This window comes from Leuciscus leuciscus (genome assembly GCF_965113295.1).
Source record: "Leuciscus leuciscus genome assembly, chromosome: 18".
Classification (NCBI taxonomy): domain Eukaryota; kingdom Metazoa; phylum Chordata; class Actinopteri; order Cypriniformes; family Leuciscidae; genus Leuciscus; species Leuciscus leuciscus.
Genome location: NC_138742.1, coordinates 13,857,008 through 13,872,927, shown reverse-complemented (window position 1 = coordinate 13,872,927; position 15,920 = coordinate 13,857,008). Strand labels below are relative to the sequence as shown.

The 15,920-nt window shown below is 37.5% G+C and overlaps 1 protein-coding gene across 3 annotated transcripts; it reads left to right on the top strand.

Moving 5' to 3' along the window:
• Nucleotides 1–7,584: 7,584 nt before the first annotated feature.
• On the top strand, nt 7,585–14,795 carry LOC309481483 (myosin light polypeptide 6). 3 transcript variants are annotated; one of them, XM_082146396.1, is made up of 7 exons: nt 7,585–7,776; nt 9,922–9,949; nt 11,727–11,870; nt 12,693–12,866; nt 13,037–13,114; nt 13,275–13,317; nt 14,273–14,795. In XM_082146396.1, the coding sequence occupies exons 1-6, from the start codon at nt 7,600–7,602 to the stop codon at nt 13,301–13,303; spliced, it is 630 nt and encodes a 209-aa protein (XP_082002522.1). In that variant the 5' UTR covers nt 7,585–7,599; the 3' UTR covers nt 13,304–13,317; nt 14,273–14,795. The 3 variants fall into 3 exon arrangements, with proteins under 3 accessions (XP_082002522.1, XP_082002521.1, XP_082002523.1); XM_082146395.1 differs by lacking the exon at nt 13,275–13,317; XM_082146397.1 differs by lacking the exons at nt 7,585–7,776; nt 9,922–9,949; nt 13,275–13,317 and adding exons at nt 9,085–9,212; nt 9,704–9,731.
• The last annotated feature ends 1,125 nt before the right edge of the window (nt 14,796–15,920 follow it).

The window sequence follows — 15,920 nt, the reverse complement described above, 5'->3', positions numbered from 1 at the left end:
CCTGTATTGGGAATTCCAGTGCTGAGTCCAAACTCTCCTCCCTTGTGTCCTACCGACGGACAGCTAACTTAGGGATCGAGGCCTCCTGCATTTTCTAGTCCACCTCAACCAGAAGTGAACACTATATGATCACAAGAGACCACTCATTTTCACCATCTGACGTTAAAGCTGATGGTTTTATGAAGGCTTTCTTAAGTGTTCGTGCGATGGGCCTTCATGGAAAATCTGTGAATGCAGAGCCACGAGACTTGCGTTATACTCAATAGACAACCTCCTGTTGAGATAGTTTAGAGTTCAAATTATATCAAGAGGAACAGCACACAGAACTCCCATGACCCGTTTCATTGTTTGGAGAGGCAGTTCCACTCCCCTACCAAGGAATTGCGTTTCTGCAACGATTTAGAAGATTAAACGAATAAACCATTCAAACATTTAGGAGCAAAATGACAATTTTGCTGACAGATTACAATAAAGATCAAGGTCAATAAAGATTGTTGTGCAGAAGCACTTCAATTCACTGACTGCATATTTTCATACTTTGGCTTCTAGCGTTCAAAGGTTTGGGGTCAGTACGATTTATTTTTTTCTGAAAGAAATTAATACTTTTATTTCGTAAGTACAAAGCACAAATGTACTTGTTCAAACGTCACAGTAAAGACATTTATCATGCTACAAAAGATTTCTATTCAAAATAAATGTTTGAACTTTTAATCAAAAATAATATCGGAAATATTGAGAAAAAAAAAACAATACAGGCTATTTAAAGGTTTCCACAAAAAATATTAAGTAGCATAACTGCTTGCACATTGATAATAAGAATTGTTTATTGAGCTCCAAATCAGTATTTCAGAAGGATCTGAAGGATCATGTGACTGAAGTAATGATGCTGAAAATGAAAATACAGCTTTGGCATCATTCACAGCAATAAATTACATTTTAAAATACATTGAAAAAGAAAACAGTTATTTTAAATTGTAATAATATTTCACAACATTAATGTTTTAAATGTATCTTTTAATCAAATAAAAGCAGCCTTGGTGAGCATGTGACTTCAGAAACTTTGAACAGTAGACTATGATGATTTAATAATAGTTTAATCTATTTTAATATAGCCTAATTAAATTTGTTCCATACTGATTTGAACACTGTTTTGAAAGAATATTTCTGCCTGTAAAAAAAAAAAAAGTCGATTATGATTCCAACATGTCATAAAAAGAACCTACCCTTATATTTGATCCAACCCTAGGCTTGCATTGGATATAATAATGTAATTTTTTTAGCAAAGAATCTTTATTTGTACATTAAAACATATATTTAGCCAGTAAACACACTGATGTAAGTCTCTCAAATGATTATATTACAGTATAATAATTTGTATATAACGACAGTATATAACGACCATTTTAGTAAGTCTCGAGAGGTTTGTACTGAATGTATCACACCACAAAACCGTCAAATCTTCAGCAGAAACCTGACAAGTCAAAAACAGACTAATCAAGTGCATCCGCCCCCTGTCAACACATCGACGACAGTTAGTAGGATGCATCTCCTTACGCACACCAGCAATGACTTAGCAGTTGTTTACTCTAGCTGGCTTGTTGTGATGCTGTTGTAGTTCCCTTGGTTGAGAGTCCTTCTCCGTGCCAAAAAACCCACACACCCACAACTATTGCCACAAGTGAGTTATCCTTTTTTGCAGTCCCAAGGGACCTGTTTGGAGTGGGAAGGGGGATTCGTGCGCCTCTCTGACAGATGGGTCCTTGTTTCTGTCTTTCTCTCCCTCACTCCCTCTCTCCTGAGCTCAGACACAGACACACTCGCTTAGACTGAGATTGAACGAATACAATAGGAATTAAAGCCTGCACACATGCTCCCTCTATGTCTCCTGAAAGCTGAGCCCCTTGTAATAATTATAAAAGCAGGGGTGTGTTTGGGTGATGGGGGCTGGGCTGTTGGGGAAAACTTTGATAAAAAATTTGCACTTAATGACTTTTTCTGACTAATTTTCTTCAACTTAAAGTTACAAACAAACTATTCAACCCACTAAAACTTTAGAAGTAAACTCTTACAATTTAATGTTCCAGATGAGGGTTTTCATATAGCGTGTCATAATGGAACATATTAGCTACATTTTGTGTCAATAGCACAGAGTTGAAGCACAGAACTCACTTTCAAACCAAGTAGCTTTCTGTTGGTCATCGCGGCAAATTTGTATGACCAACTCGAACATGAGCGAAATCTTCGTGAGGAACTTTTTCGCCCCCGTGTGAAACTCCCAATCGTGCAGATTCCTTTTGGAATGACTCAATTTCAAATAACGGTATACAGACCCTTTCCAAAAAATTTGAATATCATGGAAAAGTTTATTTATTTCAATAATTCCATTGAAAACATTAAACTTCCATAGATTATAGATTCAGGGCCCACAACTTAAACGATTTCAAGTATTTAGTTGTTTATTTGTACATAATTTGGGCTTCCAGCTCATAAAACCCACGAAAACAGGATTTCAAAAAATTTGAATATTACATGAAATCACACAGTAATTACACAGTGATACCATGGTCATTGAACCAGGTTTTGGTTATTTTGGCAGTGTGGGCAGGTGTAAATCCTGCTGGAAAATGAAGTCAGCATCTCTATAAAGCTTGTCTGCTGAAGGAAGCATGAAATGCTCTGAAAATGTCCTGGTAGACGGCTGCGTTGAGTGGACCACACAGTGGACCAACACCAGCTGATGACATGGCTCCCCAAACCAACACAGACTGTGGAAACTTCACACTGGACTTCAAGCATCTTGGATTGTGTGCCTCTCCATTCTTCCTCCAGACTCTGGGACCTTGGTTTCCAAATGAGATGCAAAATTTGCTCTCATCAGAAAAGAGGACTTTGGTCCACTGTGCTTTATTAAATCCAGAGTCAACGCAGCCGTCTACCAGGACATTTTCAGAGCCCTTCATGCTTCCTTCATTTTCCAGCAGGATTTGCACCTGCCCACACTGCCAAAAGAACCAAAACCTGGTTCAATGACCATGGTATTACTGTGTAATTACTGTGTGATTTCATGTAATATTCAAAAAAATTAAATCCTGTTTTCGTGGGTTTTATGAGCTGGAAGCCCAAATGATGTACAAATAAACAACTAAATACTTGAAATCATTTAAGTTGTGGGCCCTGAATCTATAATCTATGGAAGTTTAACGTTTTGAATGGAATTATGGAAATAAATAAACTTTTCCATGATATTCAAATTTTTTGGAAAGGGTCTGTATGTGATCAAACCCTTTTCCACTATAAAAAACCTTTTGTTCATTTGAAGTTTCCATGGATGTTAAAGGTTCTTCATGGAACCATCCGTGCCAATTACAGACCTTTATTTTCAAGAGTGTTCAAAATTGGGATTGTGAAAACTGAACTGTATTCCCTCAAGAGAATAATGGAGAGTTGGAGTGCGTCTGTGTTTGAAGAGATACGTGTTGTAAAGGTAATCCCAGAGCTCCGGCCTTATCTGCTGCTTACTGGAGCTGAATACAGGAGTTCTCTGGGATGGATCCTGAGGGACAGGAAGTCAGGAACAGCCTAACTCATGCTCTCTGGCACTGGGGAGAAGTGGGGCCGAGTTTTATGGGTATGGACTTTTAACCTCAGTATCACTCACCTTCATGAGCGCATTATTAGACTGAAAACATTTCTTTTCTCCATTTAACACACTGAAATCATGGCCAAAGAGTAGCGATTGGGGGGACTCTGTGAATAAAAGCCAGTCTGCCAGTTTGTGTAAATCAATCCCATATTAAATCAAGTGCCCACTGCATAATTGGAAGCGTAAAATTGCCCATTTGCACAATATGCCACCTGCAACCCCTCTCTAGGCGGTTCTGCTATTGATACGATGGCTGGAGAGTGTCCACACAACACTTCTTGCAATTTTTCTAGCGATTGCTTGGAAGACGCGCAAATTCCATTCTGTTGGGGAATTTTGAGGGTCATACTGGCTATTAGAGCCAACGGAGGATAATTGAACCATTCGAATGAGCCGAATACAACCACTTATAGTTCCAATTAAGGTGGTCAGAAAATTCCTCTTAAACCACATTTTACAAAATGAAGTGTTCATCCAATCACAGTCCATCCTTTTCCTGAACCCCAACCCTGTTGGGGTGAGCTGTGAGAGACGAGGGAGAGGGGGAGGAGGGTTCCATCTGCTTTGCTGGCTGTCCTTTGGGACATGGGCATACCCCAAGGGGCTGAAGCTGGGAAGGATAGAGGGAGGGGAGGATGGGAGGGAGTGAGAGAAGTTGAATAGATTGCACCCATGCACTAATCAAAGGCCATAATCAGTATGCCCAAACACAATAGGCAGATTTCGCTCATTCCTTACTTTAGCTTCTCCAACAAACACAATCATTATACAAGATTCATAAGTATCATAAAACGAACTGCAACTGGCATTTTGTAATTACTGACATGAGCGAGCAGATTTGCAGGGCTTCATTTCAACAAATTAAAAGATTTCGGTGTGTTTGGCAGGGAGCCACAGATTATGTGTGATCAGGTGCATGCAGCCCACAAGTGGAATAGTCTGATTCCCACTGTGGTTTACAGCAATATGACACACAAAGGTGATAAGTGGGTTGATTTAATTTTTATAAATGAATTCAAATTCAATTTAGTTCTATGCATAAAACATTTTATTGTATAATAATAAAATAAAGAAAATGGAAATGCAGCTGCATTATTTTCCCACAGCTTCAAGAGAAAATGCAGTATGCATTGGAGTAATGCCAATTTGACTGAGCCGGCATTTCAGTCAGCCCAATTTATTGTTTTTTGAAGTATTTTTCCACCTTTATGCTGACTTTTTGATGCAGAAAACAAATGCCAGCTGGAAAACACTGCGGCTTCTGATTAAATGAGACGAGAAGTGATTGTTTGTTTGCTGCATGAAAAACAGAGAGACCAAATAAAAGGAATCAAGTTGCATCAGGTTTCATGGTTTCTCGTCAGCTCGGACTTGTTGAGGGATGCCTGGATCTGAAAGCTGTGGGTCCATGTGGGTACCCCAGCGCTAAGCATCCCATTGATTGAACTGCTCCTCCAGGGCAAAAGCAACTTCAGTGCTTTAGTTAACACCCCTCCAGCCAACTGCAGAGCTTTCCGATTGGCTGGCTGCCTCTAAGCTGCCTGTCTTCTAGGCTTATTGTTTTGCGAGCCCTACACAGTCAATATTAAGCTTGGCTAATGTGATATAGAGGCAGCTGGAGGAGCCACTGATATTACCATGACACTATGGAGTAAGGGGTGTAATGCCATTAAAAATAAATCAGGTGGTTTGATGATTCGGCATGGTCCGGGGATTCTGTGAGACATTAGGTGGGGCAGTTGCTATAATTCTATTACACATTCTGGGGGAACCTCTGAGGAACAATTGATTCCCTTTGCCTAGTTCAGCATAATTCAATTTCTTTTCATCAAAGGCCTGAAAAGAGGAAGGCAAAATAGAAAGTTTACTTTTCCAATTGGAAAAATCGACCACCAGAATGATCAATTCTGGGATTGTGTAGAAAAAGCAGATGTTTGAGGACCTTCAGACTAAAGATGGTAGATTGGCTTTGATTTCATACAAAAACGTTTGAATAATAGGCCTAAAATAAACAACAGCAAAAAAATAAAAAGTAGAAGATTTAGAACATAGCCTACTGGATTGTTTACTGCTTAGATTATTGTACAAACAGAGATTACAAGAAATGTGAATCACAGAATTTAATCTCTTTAGTCGGTTCGATGTTCACTCGGCAGACATGCTTTGTTGAAGCTCTACGTCTTAACTGAGCAAGCACGTGAGGTCAGGTCACTCACTATTGGTTACAATACAAATATATTTTTTAGACATTGACTATGTTCACGTTTTGCTTCGAATTAAACAGGTCTGACCTGACGACCATTTGTAATAAGCAAAATGTGCATTAATAAATTAATTCAGTGTGCCGTTGGTCGCGCGGTGGGGGTCCTGTGTTACTATTGTTCTGACGCTCGAGACGCATAAACGGTGATTTCAAGGCCCATTGAGCGCGCGATGGATTGTACGTAAAATCTATTAAAGGGCGGAGAGACCATCGATTATTCGACATCTTCTGTTAAAAATAGATATCAAGAGCATTTAATCTGTTGTATGTACGTATTTGACGTTAGAAGAGCTGTGTTGTCAGTAAACAAATATTTTAAGTTCCATTTAAGAAATTCGTTTACATATTAATTTGTAGCCTATTATGATGTAGCTATTGGGATTTTTTTAAAATATATAGCCTACTTTAGGTAGGGCCTAGGGCTATACCGTGACAAATATGATTGAATGATTGCCTACTGCTTAAAACCAGATCACAAAATTATACAAGCCTGACATTTAAAGGAAGAAATAACATTTAAATCATTTAGAGCAGGTTTAGGTAATCAATAGGTCTAATTCTGTTTTAATAATTCAACGTTGACATATGTTGAACCAAAGTCTTAATTTATCAGATATTTTTTATAAATTATAAATCATTCATAAGTTGGTTTTTTTTCTTCACGTATGTAGGAAAAAAAGAAAGTTACATAATAGTTTACTTCCTAGTGGAATTATTTCATATTAAGGTTTTATTTTGGGCAATACTGACATCTAGTGGTTATAGTCAAGAACAACTTTGCCTTTGTGCTGTCACGCCCTATTCTTGTGCTGATTGGTTAAAAATACTTTACGTAGAAAAGTAATTCTTGCCTTTTAGTGTTTTCATTGTGAATTCATGATTCAAACACCCTTTAACATTAATTAATCTCAAAAGGGTCCAACACACAAATCTCTGGAATGTATTTGTATAAGATTAGCTTTCACTGGAATTACTGTATATTAGAAGGAGGGTGACATTATAGGCTACTTTTGTATACTTTTATTAATACTCACTATAAAATACATAATACACTAGCACCTCAGAACAGTAAGCATGGACTTTATTGAAGAGATTAGACGAAAAGACTTAATCATCCCGTTTTTACTTGAGCAAAATCAAGAGATAATAATAATAATAATAATGCTTGACAGAATCATCACAAGGAAACATTGAGGAAGAACGCAGATACTTACCAAGACACAGAGTGTGAGAAATATTTCCCAGAGATGAAAGGAAGAGAATTAAAATAGAAATACCTATAAATAACCCAGCTAACAGAGCTAGCACTTACAAACACACACAGAGAGAGAGGTCTTGATGCAAATGTAAAATATGATTGTTTTATACTGATACTGCTGTCTATCGTTGACACAAACACCCTAACACCCACATTTGTACACAGTTCTTCTGACCTACATATAAATACAAGCAGAGAGAGTGAAACAGACTCAGTGAGACCGCACTCCTACGCACGCTCTCTTCCACTCTCACTGCATGCACATCTTCTGCATGAATTCCTCCTAGATTATTCCTGCTGCCTACCTGCTTCTCCGTTTATTTCTTTTCTCATTTTCTACTATCAGAGGACACACATGCAATTCATCTGACAGATTTTTCCTTGAGATTTCAAAAGCAGTGGACAGGGAGGAAGGACACATATCAAGGTCTAGCGATGGCACCAAAACGAGAACCATCAATTAAAAAATCTCCATCTGGGGGAACCTTACCAAGACATGGACCACCATTTCCTTGCCCTTCCACAACACCCTCACCCCCGAAACCAGCTCCTGAGCTGAAACCGCGGATGCTGCGCCCCTCTGAATCCCCCTTTGACCCCAGCACATTAGAGGTAAGTGATGGTCCTGCAACAAAGTGTTTCAAATTTGAACTTTCTCCTGCTTATTCATCATTACTATGGCAACAGCTCTAATACGCATCACTAAAATAGCAAAGGTAAATCTAGCAGAAATAGAATGTGAATAATTTGATGTGGATTTAAGGATTTATTCATTTAAATTTTCTGTATGGCAACATATACTGCCTCACTGCAACACAGATCTGAATTTGAAATTAGTTGTGAATAAAACATTAACGTAATCTCTTTTTATGCAGCTTCTGATTATCTCAGCATAGCACATGAAAACTGTGTCAACCCAGCCCCCAAACCTTAAGAGAATTTTAGAGCTATATCAGGATTGAAAAATGGGGCACGGATGTAGCTGGTCCACACTAGGGTCCCTGAGCTGCATTACTGTCACAATTTACTTAAATGTAGGCTATTAAATCATTTATTTTCTTCATTATAATATACCTGATTCTCAAATCTAGGTTGGAATTAACAGAGCAATATATTCAGTCAGACATTGAAGCAAAGCATTAGAACAATGGGTTTGTTGATTTATTATTATACATTTTCTTTGTAACCCAAATGATTCACAGATATCCTTATATAAAGACAACCAATACATCCATGTGCTTAGGAATGCAGGCATGATGCAGCATTGAAATACACAACTGAACCTTACAAACAAAAGCTTAATCGCATGGCTTCACACAATTATACAAATCATCAGCAATGAAGATATACACGCTTTGCCAATTGTGTGCAGTCAATAATTATGATTTGCGCTGGGAGTGTCTTTGTGCAGTTGTCATTTTGTGTAATGAGCATTCTCCACCCTGTAGTGAAGAGGGAAGTCCGAGTCACTCATTCTCTCGAATCGGTTAATTCAGTTCGTTATAAAGAACCGGTTTAAAAACTGATTCAGTGATTCTTTTACGTCATGACGTATCACGCGGTTCCTGACATGTTGTGGAAAGTTCATATTATTTTTTAATTAATAATTCACGTTTATTGTAATTGTATGCGTCCCGGTTCAGTTTGTTGCAGCCATGATTCAAGTTCAACTAACGTCACTTAGGCTACAACCATATAACTGGCATTTATTTATGTTTTACCTTTCGGCTTTCGTCCCATAAGTCGGTACTCTCCAAATGCTTTAGCTATAAGTGCATTCGTCGGTTTACGGACCATTACGAGTCTGACATATAAAATACGAAAAAAACAGTCTCTGTTCAGTTACTGACCCCAACCTCTTGGATCGATTCATTCCAAATCGCGAACCATTAGTTCATTCAGCTAATTCATTAAAAAGATCCGACTCCAAAGAACGATTCGTTCACGAGTCGGACATCGCCTGCCTAGCCTTTATAACGCAGCAGCGCTAGTCATTTCACACTCCCGCCGCGATACGCACACCCGGAAAACAAGCCACTGCAAACATGGTAGGCATTTTGATAAACATTTAATTTAAAATAGGATTGAGTAGAACTTTTCTATGTGAACATATCTAAATGCAGGGTTAGAAAACTGTATTCAAGGATAGTGCCAAAGAGTCTGTCGTTAGCCTATTTCATGCTAGCTAAGCTAAGTTTTATGCTATTTAGTACGCGTGAAAGTGACCGAAACTTTGTAAATTGTTCATGAATATCCTTTACAGAAATCCATGACTGTGCTAGCTAAATTATATTTATTAAAGGATTGTGTTTTAGTGAAACCGTCACTCGGTACCACGGTTGTAAGTTAGCGGACAGTATTAGCTGGTCAGTTTTAGCCAGGGATAGAAAACTTGTCTAACTTTTTCATCCGGACTGAACTGTATTCCCAGACGGATTTTATGAACCCATATATGTTATTATCAGAAATCCCATTTGATTCACAGCATTGCTATTGTGCATCATTTCATATTCATTAAATGTCGCTCTGTCTCAAACAGTCTGAATTCAGCGAGGACCAGATTCTTGGTGAGTTTGTCTCTAGTCCAGATGATCTACATGTGTATGTATCATTCCCCGCATTTCTTCCTAGACAGCCTGCTTTCATCATCCCATCCATGTTATTCTGCTCCTCTATTACTCTGCCCTTGCATTCCTCCTACTTTCTTTCCTTACCTTTGTATTGTTTTCCTTTGCCACTGTTGTATGTCACCTCCAGATTGAGTTTAACTTGGAGCAAATACACGGTGAGTGAGTGCATTGAAAACTTTTCTGTTCTGATGTCATTTAGTTTGCATTGTGTTAAAGGCAACAAGCTGCTGTTTGTGTGTCTGAAAGCACCTCACCTGCTTCCTCCATTTGAACCTATTTAATAATTACTATGAAAGAATATGAACTTTCAATAATTAACATACATGAACTGTAAGAATTAAAATGTTGTTTGTTTGGACAATAGAAATGTGTTTTTGAAGTGTAGGCCTATGTGTTTCCTCTGTAGCATGGGCCGTCATATCTGCAGAGGGTGTGTCTCAGTCAGGAAGTGTTGAAAGTTTGCTAACAAAAGCGTGTGAAACATTGCCGTGTATAACATCTAAATCAACTTTGAAACTTGAATATTTTAGTTGTAATCTGTTACTACTAATGGCATGAGCTTTTTTGGTCAATGGCCATGTAAGATAATCTTTGCTCTTGTTTGTTTAAGCAAAAGAGGTTGACATAATACTGCTCACTCTCCAGTTTTCCTCTCTTACCATATATGGTTAAAGGCTCAATTTAAGGCATGCAAGGGAACAGCCACATTCCAGGGAGCAGGAAAAGCATTACTGCGATGGGAGAATTTCTTTTTTTTCTTTTTTTTTTTTTGGAAGGGCTTGTCCTGACGGATAACATTGAGTTCTTCTGGTTAACTCTGGCTTGGAGTCAAAAGAATAGTTTATTTGTAACCACGCATATTTTAAGCGTTTAAGCACTCAATAATGGACTATTTTAAGCTTATGTTTATATATATATATATATATATATATATATAAAAATAATACAAATCAAGAATGCCTTAAACATAAAACATCTTTAGCTTTTAGCATAATATAGCATATTAATTGAGAGATTATTTGCCTTGATTCCATTTTAATGGTTTACTTAAATATTAATATCAATAACATTGTCTAAGCAATTAAATTCATTAAACTTTAATGCATCAAATATCTTTTTATAAAGAATTTAAGTTTATTTATTGTTTTTCAATACTTTCATATTCTTGGTCAAATTGAATATCCACGTGATCTACAGCCTGACACAATACAGATTACCTTGCACATTACATTGCTTCAATGTAATACATAAAATACAGTAACATTTTCGTTTAATCAAAATGATTATATATTACGTGTTTGAATGCTGACTGACCAATCAGAATCAAGTATTTTTAGAGTGTGTGCTAAAGGATAATAGTGTAGTTTGCCTTAAGTTATGCTTAGATTGCTACTTTAGTAAGATTTTTCCAGAAAAGGTTTTAGAATTATCATATGTTAATAGTAAAAAATCGTGTATAATATTAATTGCTGTATTTTTCGCTGTAACTCTTGTTTTTGTAATTCAGTTTTTGTCATGAAGATGGCCACAGATTCTGACATGGCATTAAATAAAGCTATACTGATACTGCTTAAATAGCTAGTTGATGTGTTTGAATATTTCACAAGCTTTTTAATGTGATCAAAAGGTCTATGAGTAAGGAAGTATATAAAGACTTTAGGTGGATGGATAAGATTTCTGTGGTCATTTAGAATAGCCTGGAATGGCATTAATATTAATAGCCGGTGCAGTATTTCTCTTTGTGCTGATCCAAGGCGTAATATATCTTGTCTCTTTTTTTTAAATGCAGAATACAGTCAACCATCCTTGTTTGTCTTCCCTGTTCATTTCAGTTTCTCTTTTATCATGCATGCATCTTGTCCTTCTCTTTTCCTGTTCTCTGCCCATTTTTCCAGCGTTTTGCTTCAATAAATTCTTCAATGATCTCTGCAGAATTCAAAGAAGCCTTCCTCTTGTTTGACCGGACGGGAGATGGAAAGATCACCTACAGTCAGTGTGGGGATGTGATGCGTGCGCTGGGCCAGAATCCCGTCAATGCTGAGGTGCTCAAGGTCCTGGGCAACCCAAAGGCAGAAGGTAGGATCAGACACTATTGCCTGGTTTCACAGACCATGCTTAAGCCTAGTCCTAGACTAAAATGAATTTTTGAGCTGTCTTAATTGACAGCAACTTGCACTGATATATTAAAATATGTCAGTGCCATTGTTTTGTCTCAATGCACACCAGTAATGTTTTTTTTCTAATGCACATTTTAAAAGCTACTTAAAATCCTAATTTAATTAATACTCCTGGCTTAATCTAGGCCCTATCTGTGAAACCAGGCCTATAGGTAATGGCTGACCTGTATAATCATTGCCTCAGTTTTATCTCTTATTTTGTCAATATCTGGATTTACAGGATAAGATAATACATGGCTCAACCAGTCGTTTTTAACTGTTGGGCTGGATGTTCAGATTTGCCCTGCCAATAATTTTACTGATCCCACAACAAAAATTACATTTTAATTTTAGCAGCACATATTTTAGATTTTTTTTGTGTGTATGTTTTCTTTAGCAAAAGTTTTTTTTTTAAATGCATTACATTTCTTTGGTTTTCATATAATATAAAAAAGAAGCAGCTATTTTTTTGAGTAAATCTGACAAATAATAGCAGCCTCATCTACTATGTTTAAATGCAGCATAACAAATGTTAAAGTATGTTTAAATGCATAAAAACATGAAATGTAGTGACAAAGCACTGGCCTAATGGGGCAAGTGTCCGCTCTGTCAGCTGGCCCAAAACTCTTTCACACAAGTAGCAATACTTCGAACAACTATGGTAATTATAGTAGTTCTTGCTTCCTGCATGATATGGAAATAAAGGCTCTCTTGTCTGATTAAAGGCTTCTTTGTTCCTCAGAAATGAACCATAAACTGCTGGACTTCGAACAGTTCCTGCCCATGCTCCAGGCCATCGCTAAGAACAAAGACCAGGGCACGTTTGAGGACTTTGTGGAGGGGCTCAGAGTATTTGACAAGGAAGGCAACGGCACAGTCATGGGTGCTGAGCTCCGTCATGTTCTCACCACGCTGGGTAAGCCGGCCCAGTCTCCCGAGGAGATATTTATAGTCCAGTCCTTCACATCTAGGACACTGAATGAAAATACAGAACACAGACATGGTTGAGTTGAACATTTCAAATATGATGTATTGGTATATATTGTTCTATTTGCTAAAAATGCCTATTTGGGTTTATTTTTAAAGGAGAGAAGATGACCGAAGAGGAGGTAGAAACGCTTCTAGCCGGACACGAAGATGCAAACGGTTGCATCAATTACGAAGGTAAACATTTGGGTTTTGACTATGTATGTAGGTTCATGAAGAGAGCATGGGAATTGTATCACTGTATTATATTTATGTACTACAATGAGATTTATTGTAAGTTCTTTTAGTGAGAATCTGGTGGTGACCGCATGCCGTAACTGTAATCGATCTTCCACAGCCTTCGTTCGCCACATCATGTCTGGCTGAGAGATGTCTCGGGTGTACGTCTGCCTCCTGCCCTCAACATTTATAACACGTGAAGCAACGATCCATCCAGGCTTTTTCTTTAACGCTCTCAGACGTGCATGTTTGCATAGTCTACACCTTATCGTTTTGCTAATATAGTCGTCCACAGGCTAGCTGTGCATCATGTGACGTCTAGAGCTAGGGAGCCTGGTTGGATGTAGTCTAAAGGTTTTGACATATGGTTGAACTCTTCCCTATCTCTGCAGCAGCCTTTTCTCTGGCCCCTGGCTGCAGCATGCTCTCAGCATGTGGCCGTCCCTGTGACGGCTCGAAAGAGGCGAAAGAGCCACTGCGCTGCTTCAGACTTGAGCGCAGGTCAAGGGATGCTGCATTTAAGGGTGCCATTTAAAAGCATTTAATTAACTTTTGGATTTGTCTTCTGATATTTGAAATATCAGCACACAACCCTCCCTGTGCTCACCAAGCAGCGCAGTTGCTTTTATTATGAACTAACCAATCAAGTTGCAGTGATTTGGCTGTTTTTGCTGATCTTTCTCTCCCTTTTCCTGATGGAGGCTGATTCATAGTTCAACTCTACGATCTCTCATTACTGTAGCTGTGCTATAAGACTGTTTCCACTCTTGCCCTGTAGAGGAAAACCAGAAGGAGCTTCTTTAACATTTTCTTGAATCCTAGACCTTAAGTCTTTAAACTGTGGTTGAGTAGGAGCTAGCCATGATCTTGCTCTCACCCTGTTTCTCACCACTTAAGAACGAGAACTGGGGAGCGGCTTCAAACTACAGCAAACATGGCAGGCCAAGTGCAGTTTTGAAGGGTCGATGAGGCTATGTGGAGGTCATTTGGCTAGGTTCTTTAAAAATAACTTTGGACTGAAGATTAGAACAGCATTTTTTTCGTATGCTGTAGTTGGGGTCGATCCCCTTTTTGTTGTATATGGACACTAACTTTGTTTATTTCTTTTTCCCACAGAACTCGTCCGCATGGTCATGAGCGGTTGAAGATAAAGACCACAACCCATTTGTTTGTCTTATTTTTCTATGTAATAATTTCTTTATGTATTTGGTTTTTCTTCCTATTCATTCCGTCACCTTCATTTGCTTAATGGCTTCAGTCCCTCTCTTGTGTTTGCACTCATTTGGGTATTTTTATTAGAAGTGCCTTTATCTTCTTTAAGTTCCCATATGACTCCCCAAGAGATACACCACCTGTCCTGTGGTATTCAAACCATATAACGATATGAAAAAGGTCTGTGTGCTGACACGGTCTGCAATAAAACCTCTTGATGCAGCACATAAGCAGTGTGTATGCAATTTCCAGTGTATCCTCAGGCATCTTTGCTGGACAGTGCTGTAGTAGAAATGTCATGTCTGGCCAGACTTACTTTTGGCCTTTTCAGAATGAGAAGTTGAATTGAAAATGCAATAACATTTTTTTTGTTTTAATAAACTTGGAATGTTTTCGCTGTCCAATAAAGTACATTTTAAACAAACTACTTTAGATTTTTCCAGGTTCATTTTATATTAATTAAATTATTAAAAAGTGCCACAAGTCATTGTAGTTTTAAATTTAGGGAACAGTCTCTTAGGGTCAAGCTGAGCTTGCCTCTCTCCTGTTTGCAGATAGATGGCAGTGTTCTTACACTTGTTGAAAGCTCAATAAATCTCCCCAGTTCCTTTAATCGATCGTGGTTAATTGCAAAAACCATCCTGTCTGAAGTGAAATTAGAGCAAATTGCTGAACTTCTTTTTCAGTCAGATTAATGCAATTTAAATGATCACTGTTTGGTTTCAGGTCAGCAACTTAAATGAAAGGTAAACATTGTTGGCACAAAGATGTTTAGTGTCCTTGGCACTAATTTGTCTCAATTGCTTATAAGGGCAGATCTCAGGCAGACAGGCATAGTGGCTTTTAGAAACCGGCTTCTTTTTTCTTTTTCATCCTCATGCTGTAGTTTTAAATTTAGGGAACAGTCTCCAAACATTTTACAGCTATTTATTTTTTAAACTAATTAGCTGAAGATCGACAATGGATGTGACAACCTAAAATAACATTAGGATATTTTTTTCCCCATGTATATATATATATATATATATATGAATATATATATATATAAATAAAACATCCATTTATCTTTCCATCTATAATATATGCCTTTCAAAATCAAGAGTTTGGTGTCAGTCATTTTTTTTATTTTAAAGAAATTTATACTTTTATCCACATTTATTAACATTAAATTGATAAGTGACTTAACATTGTTACAAAAAAAATATGTTTCAAATAAATGTTCTTTAGAACTTCATCTTGAAATGTATCAGTTTCCACAAAAACCTAAAGCAGTACAACTGTTTTTAGTGATGTTAATAAGTTAAGAAATGTTTCTTAAGCAGCAAATCAGCGTATTAGAATGATTTCTGAAGGATCATGTGACACAGAAGACTGCAGTAATGATGCTGAAAATTCTGTTTTGCCATCACGGGAATAAATTAAATCTTACAATATAGTAAAATAGAATATATATATACACACACACACTGTATACTTGTCATTATACAAATAAATACATGGTATGTACACAATTGTGAAATGTTTATAACAGCTCAGCTTAATACATATACAT

Bases quoted from the DNA above. Each gene is read 5' to 3' on its own strand.
- LOC309481483 (XM_082146395.1), top strand. From the start codon at position 7,600: ATGGCACCAAAACGAGAACCATCAATTAAAAAATCTCCATCTGGGGGA. The intron at 11,871-12,692 runs GTAGGATCAGAC...TTTGTTCCTCAG, and splicing joins GGGCAACCCAAAGGCAGAAG to AAATGAACCATAAACTGCTG. The intron at 13,115-14,272 runs GTAAACATTTGG...TTTTTCCCACAG, and splicing joins CGGTTGCATCAATTACGAAG to AACTCGTCCGCATGGTCATG.